Source organism: Aedes albopictus, chromosome 2 (genome assembly GCF_035046485.1).
Source record: "Aedes albopictus strain Foshan chromosome 2, AalbF5, whole genome shotgun sequence".
NCBI lineage: Eukaryota > Metazoa > Arthropoda > Insecta > Diptera > Culicidae > Aedes > Aedes albopictus.
The window spans coordinates 60,974,918-60,985,453 of NC_085137.1; the positions used below are offsets into that span (position 1 = coordinate 60,974,918).

The window sequence follows — 10,536 nt, forward strand, 5'->3', positions numbered from 1 at the left end:
CCAGAGGCTGTATAGACTGAATGAAAACTAACACTAGGCAAGGGACACACAGAGCATGCACCAGTGGATACGGAGAAGAAACTAATCTCACGAAAAGTTTCAGCGCCCAGAGCGGGAATCAAACCCTCACCCCATAGCATGGTGCAATTAGAGGCTTGGTGACCCTAATCGCACGGCTACGAGGCTCCACACCTTCTTTCTAGCTTATCAGAATTCTGAGATATAGGATATGTGTGCCATCAGTGATCTCATGCTCCCATATTCATCCTATTCGAAAACAAGCGATCACGGCACCAATTGATTCCGTTCTTTTTATTTTCATGGGTGCTCACTTCTAACAAAAAATACTGTTCTTAGTAGGATGAAAATAGATGCCACATGCTTAATAAGGGAACCAATACTCTAGGTGTTTGTACGTTTTAACGCTTGCGCAGTCCAGCGAAAAAAAATCGAACCAGTTAGTTCTTTGTCGTTATACAAAACCATTGCCGGATATATCTTTACCCGATAAACATGTTTGCTGAAAACAACATATTTCTAGCTTGTTAGGAATTCGAGATATAGGGGCTGTCCATAAACCACGTGGTCATTTTTTTGGGACTTCTACAACTGGACGCTTCAACTTACCGGTTGGTGTCTGCACAATCGCTTGCCGAACTCTCCCGTCCTTGCCAAAAATTACTTCGTCTACAATACCTCTCGTCCACGATCTTCTTTTGCCTTCTGCCACATAGACGAGGTCGCCGACCTTCAGAGACCTGACTTCATCCAGCCACTTAGTTCTCCTGTTGATGGTTGGGAGATACTCTTTCGACCATCGCTCCCAGACGTCGTTCGCTAACTGCTGAGATCTTAGGAAGCTACTCCGCAGGACACATCCGAGGTCGACCGGCGGTTCCATAGGCTCGTGCGCACCAGACGAAGATCCGAGTATAAAATGATTGGGAGTCAAGGCTTCGGAAGTATTCATCTCCTGCGGCATGTAGGTGAGCGGTCGGGAGTTAATCAACCCCTCTACTTCGACAAGCGTTGTCCACAATATTTCATCGGTCAATTTGCGCCCATCGTCCAACGTAGTCATGCCTTCTTTTACGCTCCGCACCATTCGTTCCCACACTCCGCCCATGTGTGGAGCGGAGGGGGGATTGAAGGACCATTTGGTTCGCGCATCGGTGAAAGTACCGGCGCAACCATGAGCTATTTGCTTTTGTAGTTCTCGGCTGGCACCCACAAAGTTAGTGCCATTGTCCGAGAAGATTTGAACAGGAGATCCGCGTCTTCGAGTGAATCTCCGGATAGCCATAATACACGATTCAGTAGACAAATCGTATGCAACCTCCAAATGGACGGCACGAACCACGAGGCAAGTGAAAACCGCTACGTATCGCTTTTCTCTGCGCCGACCAACGGTCACTTCCAATGGGCCCATGTAATCGATACCAACGTAGCTGAAGGGTCGGACGTTCGAGATCAGTCGTTGTTCGGGTAAAGGAGCCATCCGAGGAGGAAACGGTTTACATTTGCGTACCTTGCAAGCGATACAATTTCGGCTAACGTTTCCAACAGCCGAGCGTAGACGCGATATCTCGAAACGTTGACGAACTTCGTTAACGACCGTTTCTGTGTTCGCGTGGCCGCATTGATGATGGTAAAACTCCAACAGTAGCTGGGTAATCTGATTGTCCCTGGGGAGTATTATAGGGAACCTCGCGTCAAAATTCGCGTGGGCAGCGGCAGCTGTCCTTCCTTCCATTCGAACAATTCCGTATTCGTCGGCGAACGGTGACAGTTTATACAGCGGGCTGCTCTTCTCGATGGACTTCCATTCCGCGACAGGCTGATCGCGGTTCTTCAACAGGGTTCGCATTTCATCCGGATAGCATTCGATTTGTGCCGTTCTCCATAGAAAGCACTCTGCTCGCTGGAACTCTTCTTGCTTCAGTGGTACACCACACGAGGGAACAGACCGTTTGAGACATTTCACTTGGTTTATAGTTGCTGGGATAGTCTCTATTGGCCGCCCAAGAACGCGCAATCGACAGTTGCTGATGAAGCGATATAGGCAGGCTACAGTTCGCAGTAACACGCTCCACTTCGAGATCCTTGAAACATCTATAATCGTGGTGGGCAGCGAGATGTGAGCCAACACGAAACTCGTCCGCAACTCTTCGGCTGTGTTCGTCTTCACTCGTTGTTGCGGCCACTCATCTTCAGAAAGGTAGAGAAACGCTGGTCCTTTAAACCATCTACCATTCGAATCCGGTTCGGTGTCGCGTACCCATTTCGTCAGGCAGTCGGCCACGTTGTCCTTGGATGGTACCCATCGCCAGCACTCAGCTTGTGTTAAGGACAATATCTCTCCGATACGATGAGCGACAAACTGTTTGTATCGTCTATGGTCCGAGCGAATCCACGAGAGTACCGTCGATGAATCGGTCCACAAATACACGTCCCGAGGTTGTACAGAATGGTTCGACAGAACAGTGTTTACCATTCTCGACCCCAACACTGCCGCTTCCAATTCTAACCGTGGTATCGACAGGTGCTTAAGGGGGGCCACTTTGCTTTTCGCCATAACCAATGTACATTGCACTTGTTCGGAATCGTCCTTAATGCGGAAGTACACAGCACATCCATAGCCGGCTTCGCTGGCGTCAGTGAAAACGTGACACTGTAGCGTTCGATAAAACAGTGGATCCATCAGGGCGAAGTAGCAACGCGGAACGCTAAGCTCACTTATAGCGGGTAGCAGTTCCACCCAGCGCGTCCATTTGGCAAACTCCTCGTCCTTCATTTCCTCATCCCATTGTACTCCACTTCTCCACAGATCTTGGATCAAAGTACGTCCGTGAACAAGGTACGGTGCTAACAAGCCAAGGGGATCAAAAAGACTCATAATGATCCTAAGAGCGATGCGTTTCGTCGGCCTTCTATTATCGGAGACAAAGGGAAGTAACTCTGACGCCAGTTCGGTTGAAAAGGTCAAAGTATCAGAATCCGGGTGCCACAACATCCCTAGAACACGTTCCCACCTTTCTTCCGGGACAGATTGCAGCAAACGTGGTTCCTTGTCCGGAGTTTCGCCGAGCTTTTCCAACACTTCGTCACTGTTGCTAACCCAGTTCCTCATCTCGAATCCTCCCCGGGCATGGATGGTACGTACTTGCACGGCTAATTCTGCCGCTTCTTCAGGAGTATCGGCGCTGTCGTAGTAATCGTCCATGTAGGTTTTATTTTTGATCGCCTCCGCCGCCAAAGGGAATTCGTTCGCCCATTTATCCGCATTGACACGTAGCACATACTGCGCAACGCAGGGTGAACAAGTTGCTCCGAACATCGCAACGTCCGCTATGTACACTTCAGGTGGATAACGAGGATCGAACTGGAACGAGAAGCACTGGAAATACTTGTCCGATTGTCGCATTCGTAGTTGTAAAAACATTTCCCGGATATCGCCTCCAAATCCGATGCGTTTCTCGCGGAACTTGCAAATTACAGACGGGAGCGACACCAGAAGGTCAGGGCCCTTTAGCAACAGCGAGTTTAGTGAGACTCCGTTCACCTGCGCCCTACCGTCCCAAACCAGTCGCTTTTTCTGCTTCTTTGGATGCGTCACCAAGCCCAGCGGTAAGTACCACACTTGTCTGCTGCTGATCTCGACCAGTTCTTCTTCCGTGGCCTTGTGAATATAGCCCTTCTGTATATAATCGATGATTTGCTGGTTCACGCTGTCCCGTAGACTCGAATTTTTGGCTAATTGAGCCTCGAAACTTTTCAGACGCTTCATCGCCATTGGAAGGCTATCCGGCACCTCGACATCATCGGTTTTCCAGAGCAAAGCAGTTTCATACCGCCCATCCACAAACTTTGTAGTGCTGTCCAGTATCTCACAGGCTCTCTTTTCTTCAGCGGACTGAAGCATTGGTGTTTGCCTGGTTAGCGACTCCTCCAGTACAAACTGCTGCCGGACAAGGTCGTTCAGTTCTCGGTCGGAGTCACAATTGCATTGGTGTACGTTTAGAAAGCCTTTTTTCGAATGTCCATTTCCATCAGGTCCATAGATAGACCAACCTAGCAGAGACTTCACGGCGATTGGTTCTCCCGGTCGGCCCACGCAGCTATCCAGCGGCGCAAGTCCTAGAAGGATCCTCGGATTGGCTTCAGAGTACGACGATATGGGGAGATTCCGGAGATGTTCGAACCTTTCCGATAGTACGCCAAACATCAGGCTCTGGTTGGGTAGGTTCAATTCTTCGACAGTGTGAGCGTTTTTCAAGACGAAGCGTCTCGGCAGACCTTTTCCGGCTATCTCCAGGTCCACACGCTTTGAATCCTTCTCGTTTCGCATCACGCTCGCAGTCCAACGCAATTCCAAGGGCTCTGGAACACCTGTGACACCAAGCTGACGCGCCAAGCTAGTTTCGATAAGGGTCAGCGAGGATCCCTCATCCAAAAACGCGAATGTTTCACATTTCGTATTTCCGTTGAAAAGTGTAACAGGAATGATCCTGAAAAAGACCGATCTTTGCGTTCGCTCGTGCGTATTACACTCCGAAGCTCGGAGCTGACGCTGACGTGGTTCTTGCGTTGGGCGATGCAGTAGTGGGTTATGACGAGCCCGGCATTGGGCAACGTTACATCGGATTCTTGAACGACACTTCCATTGCCCGTGATCGAACAAGCAAACTTCGCACAACTTGCATCGTTCGACGGCCTTTAGACGAGCTTCGAGTCCTAGCTGCTGGAATCGTTCACAGTTTCTTACACGATGATCTGTTTTTCCGCAGATCGGGCAAGGTTGTCTCTCTGGTACGTGGTTCTGCATTCCCGACGTGTCTTCATGGGAATATACATGTCCCCTTTCCTTCGGTTTGTCCTTGTCGACTCTCCCACCGGTTGATTTCTGTTGAGTGGCGATCGTAACTTCACTGGCGTCGTCAACTATCTCCTCCATAAACATGCCGAAGTGCTGAAGCGTTGGTTCACTATACGCCCTTTTGAACCTGGCCCACTCCATCTTAATTGAGGCTGGCAACTTTTCCACTAATTCCCCAAGCAAGGTGGGATTCGACAGATGACCCTTCAGTTTTGCGGCTGCCAAGTGGTCGCATAGCTGCTGCACCGTCAGCCCAAAGTTGATCAACGAATCCAGTCTCTCAGGCTTTGGTGCCTCCACCCGACGAACCTTGTCAAGTAGGTTTTTCACCAAAATCTCCGGCCTGCCGTACAATCGCCGCAGGGTGTCCATAATCGCTCTGACGCTCTCGGGAAACATGAGCTTCGTGACGACGGCATCTCGTGCTGGACCTCGCAAACACTCACGTAAACGAATGACGTTCTCTACGTCCGAAAAACCGCACGCTGCATTGGCCGACTCGAAGCTGTGGACGAATATCGGCCATTCTTCCGGATCACCCGAAAATGTAGGAAGCTTCTTCGGCCAAATCTGTCTCGCTGCTATCTGTGCGGCGTTTGGCCCCACCCCGTGAGAGCTCATCACGGATCCTTCGTCCTCATGCGGCAACCTGGAAGCATTCGGTTCAACTCCGTAGTAACGACGTCGGTTGTCGGAACCATCGCGCTCCGTCCGAAAGTTGGAAACCCCGTCCAAAACGTTTTGTCTGTGGGCTTCTTCGCGTTCGCTTCCCGCGTCGACTTGTGGTGGTCGAATTGAACTTGCCAAATCGTTATTTCTGCTGTGCTCGCTTAGTTCGTGTTGACTTTTCAACCAGGCCTTGGTCCTACTCTTGCGACCCGAAACGCTCGAATTTTGACTGCTTTCCTCGTCAGCAATCTGATCTTCCAACACGAACTTGTCCCGCAAGTACTTCTCTTGTATCGCCAATTCCTTGGCCTGGATAGCGTGCTCCCGTTCCTTTAGTAGCTTCTCCTTCTCCAGCCGGATGCTTTCTTCCTCCAGCCGCACCCGTTCCTGCTTCAATTTCCGTTCCTCCAACAGTCGCTCGTCCTCTAATCGCTGCAATGCTAATTGCGCTCGAGCCCTGGTGGTTGAAGTACTGGACTTGGAAGATCGCATCTCCCTATCGGACGGTTTGGTAGAAATTACAACTTCCGGATTCTTTATCGGAGTCACATTTCCGGCGGAGGGTTCACCGCCCGCGGCGGCGTTGGAAACAGCCATAGCCTTGGATTTCGCAGAGCTTTTGGACTTGTCGGACGTTTTCTTCAGTTCGGCGTTGCTTGTCTTCGTAATCTCACTCGTCGCACCGAGGACACTCAAGCTCGCCGGAAGCTTCTTACTCGTCTTCTTCTTCGTCCCGGTGATTTCCGGAGGCAGCACGGGCTGACACTTACCACATCTCCACGTTCGGTCGCGGATTCCTGGCGAAACTCCGGCACAAACGTAGTGGTACCAAACGGCACAACTATCGCACGCCACCATACCCACATCGGCGGAATTCGGTCGCTCGCAAGCGCCGCAATCGTAGACTTCGTTCTCGGGCATCATGAAGAAAATCTTTGAGTTTGTTGGTAGAGGAAAAAATCTCGCAGCAGGCTTTAATTTGCGCAGCTCAAAGCTAAAAGAAATGCAACTTTTATTTTCATGTTTTAAGGGAATTCATATCGTACATACATTTTGTCTTTCCTTACCGGCTCAGGACTCTAGCCGACGCGGAGGAATTACTATTCGCCACCTAAACAACAACCAAGTAAGGGTAATCCTATTTAATACAGTATTATGTAATCATCTGGGTAATACTCTTTACCTGTGCTATTTACTACGGTGACGCAGAGGGAATTATGCTACAGTGGGTTCAGAAGTAGGACTTGATCTAGTAATCGGACCTACAATATGGATCATGTAATTAGCATAACCTACTCCTAATACCCAAATTAGAAAGTCTGCTTGCCACTCACATAGGTTGTGCTACGATTTCACAAAATCACCATATGCAACCGTGTCTAGCACGCATTAGTCCGAAACACTCCTAATAATATATAATCTGATAAATCTCACAAAATATTCGTATTTTTCAATTCACAATTTCATGGAAACAGCTTTAGCAATTCATTCGCCATGCATCTGCTTCTCTGGCTATTGTCTGGATGACAATCAGTTTCGAACATATTCTGTCGTCGACGCTGACGGCTTGTCGTTGTCCGTGCTGCCAGAACATTCACATTGCACTTCCTGAAAAAATACCAGTAGAAATTTCTAAAATAATCTCAAGAAGAATATATGAATCATTGATTAAAATAATTTCTAAAGGCATCCCTGTAGAAAATCCGAAGGAATTTCAGGAGTTATTTCTAAATGAATCCATAGAAGATTTCTACAAGAAATTCATGGGCAACTTTATGGAAGAATTCCATAAAGAAATTCTGAAGGAATCTCCATAGAAATTTCTAAAAGAATCTCTGGAATAATTTATGAGAGAAGCTTAGAGAGAATTTCTAAAGGAGTCAGTGGTAGAATTTCCGAATAAATTCTTGGAGAAATTCCTGGAAGAATTCTTCTGAATTTTCTGAAATAATTCCTGCACAAATAAATAAATCTATGGAGGAATTTCTGCAGCGTAAAAAAAAAAAATCCAAAACCACATATGCGATTTTCCTATATTTAAAAGAGCGTCATTTATTAATTTACTTAAAAGCCGCTTTCTTATATGCATTGAAGAGCAAAACAAAACCATGAATTATTTTTCCTATATTTTCAAGGGTGATCATACTGGAAGTTGCCTAATTTGTTCGCCCTCAAGAGCTGATTACTCGATGAGTACCTTGCAGTAACGTGGATGATACCACTGCTCAGGGGTCTCCCGAGGATCTCATGGGCGTTTCAAAGGGTCTTAGGGGCGTTCAAAGGGGGGTCCAAGAGGTACCAGGAGATTTCAGGAGTGTTTCAGAGAGTCCAAGTGGTACCAGGGAGCCTCAGGGTGTTTATGGGGGGACCCAGGGAGTTTCTGTGGGGTATCTGGAGGTCTCAGGGGCGTTTCAATGAGTACCAGAGAGTCTCAATGAATTCCAGGAGGCCTCAGGGGATTCCAGGGGATCTCAGGGGGCTTCAGGGGGGGTTTGGGGCGTTTCAGGTCAGGGAAATTTTGGGGTTCTCAGGGACATTTCAAGCGATCTCAGGAGGGTCCCAGAGGGTCGCAGGGGCGTTTAAGGGGACCTCAGGCGCGTTTCAGGGGCTTCTAGGGGGTTTCAGTGGGTACAAAGATTAAAATGGCGCTTGCGAAGTCTCCAGGAGGTCTATACGCTGACAAGCTTTCGACCATCTCAATCTTGGAACCAATGAGAAGCGCTAAAGCGCAATGGTACCCCTGAAAGAGAAATCGGCCTCATTGAAACACAGTACGAGGCAATGGTGTTTTACTTACCAATCCTATCCGGGTTAGCCGGCTATGGTTCCTCTTTAACGGTATCATGGTAAGTGCGAGTGGACTGACCGTTAACCAAGTTAAACCAAATAGTGGGTTGTTGTGGCAACACATCTAGACGACTTCAAACTGCTGATGATGCAGTTCCCATAGCTCAACGGTGGCGGTCAGATATGCAACGTATAGAAATATGGGAACATTGAGACTGCAACTGTCTGTTTCATTTTCAGAAAAAAAATCATCTAGCATTGATTTGCTCCCATCTACGGATGCAATCGGCGCGGAAAATACCCTTCGAAATAGGTTCCGATCGGTTGGATGCCACATACACAAAATGGTCCAATCACAGTTGGAAGAACGATAGAAATAAAGAAGTCATAACCACGGTTGTATTGTATATTTTTCTAATTTCATCATTAGGTGGAAAATAAATTTACCTTTATTTCGATGGTGGCTGGGATGGCTGGCGCACACCCGCGCCACCGGCCGCTTTGTTGGGTGGGCGGTAAAATTGCCGAGCCTTTATTGAGTTGCTCGTTTGAAAATAGGATTTTTAGACACGGGTCGCACCCTTCTTCTGCCGCGAGCCGCTACTGCTGCTGCCGCCGAGAGGGATTGTGTGCATCCATAAATAATTTAGTTTCATTTCGCTAATTAATAAATGTGAAATTAATTTATACATGCGGGCATAATAAATAAGTTCGGAACGGTTAGGTTGTTGGGGATGGGCGGAATGGAACCCTGAATCAAAGCGAGGTAGGGCGTAAATGGTCAAACGGAATTGCACATACATGTGATTCGGAATAAGGGTTGAAAAAAGAACCAATTTTCAATTGCGAATATAATAAATGGGTTTTTCTTTTCAGCATTTCCGCTTCACCTACTGTAGTTTGTTAGGTGCCGAATTAGGGATGCAATAGAGGGAAAGTTGTCCCATCGGTTGGTTCAATTAGAATTGTTTGCTATTATAATTTGGTGACCGCTGATTGAAGGCAGCTTGTAAAAATAGATGAGCACTTTCAAAATCACCATGTCGAAAAAAGTACATGAAAGCTTGCTGACATGTTCAAAACATTGCTACAGATCCTGCAATGACTCAAGGACAAACGTCTTGAAATCCCACTTCAACAGCGCATCAGAACTTTAGACGCACAAATGTCAAGAAGCAAGGTTCAAACAACAGTAAATTTCATTATTCTGCTCCTGCTAACTTGTAATAAGCTCAAAATCTGAAGATCGGGTGCGCTGGTTTCGTTTACGAAGAGATTTATGCGCTCGAAATCGTGAGTAGGTGCCAAAGTCGGCCATTGTGGCGGCCATTTTGGGATTCTAGCAAGTCTGTCTTTAAGAACAATGTTTGAAAAGTCGAAAATTGTGTTTTTACTTACAAGTTTTTTGTTTATCTAGGCCAACATGTAAAGGCGGACCAATCATTGCACGCCTCAGCATCTTACGTCCCTTCTAGGTGTATTTCAAAATATTTATCAAAACTTTTCCCGTTATCAAAAGAGAGGAGTCTGCTCTACCTGTTACTGGTAAGAGATTACATGAATAATGGGGAATGCGCTTAGGAGAAACGGGAGAAGCAGACATTCACAATGGATTTGGCATATGGACATAATGGAGCCGAAATCATTGATATATTTTTAAATATTGGGTTCACCCGCCAACGGGTCTAGCGATGTCAACAGTTTATGGATAAACTACCATTCCGTTTTCAGTGAAATAACGCTAAAAACCATGTATATCCATTGCCGTATACACCGGTGCACCGCGGTGAGGGGAGCGATTCTGAGAGCAACCGACTGTTAAACCATGCTTGCTCACGCGCAGTCAAAAACTGGTTTGCACTTGCTCCTACATGCTTCTGAGGCAAAAAAGATTTACTTTTCCAAGCACTGGAGTTTATCCGTAGCAACAGCAGATGAGGAGACAGGTATCGCTCAGCGATGCCAACGTAATTAGCAAGGTAATTAGCTTGACGAGGAATGCCAACGAATGACGCACACGAGAAGAACGCCGTCAGAAGTCGAAAGCTAGTAGTCGGTACCTAGCTCAACAAGGAGCGGTACATGCCAGAGAACAGTAGAGATACGAATTAACGGCAGCAAGCGTAGCGTAGGAAAGCATAGATCGGAACGATATGTAATGGTTTTATGCAATTGTAACGAGACTGGATGTGAATTGAACGCTA

The 10,536-nt window shown here is 47.3% G+C and overlaps 1 protein-coding gene across 1 annotated transcript; it reads right to left on the minus strand.

Moving 5' to 3' along the window:
* Nucleotides 1-586: 586 nt before the first annotated feature.
* On the minus strand, nt 587-6,466 carry LOC115268143 (uncharacterized). The gene has a single exon (XM_029876176.2). It carries the CDS (start codon nt 6,464-6,466, stop codon nt 587-589), a length of 5,880 nt encoding a protein of 1,959 aa, XP_029732036.2.
* Between the last annotated feature and the right edge of the window lie 4,070 nt (nt 6,467-10,536).

Bases quoted from the DNA above. Each gene is read 5' to 3' on its own strand.
- LOC115268143 (XM_029876176.2), bottom strand. From the start codon at position 6,466: ATGCCCGAGAACGAAGTCTACGATTGCGGCGCTTGCGAGCGACCGAAT.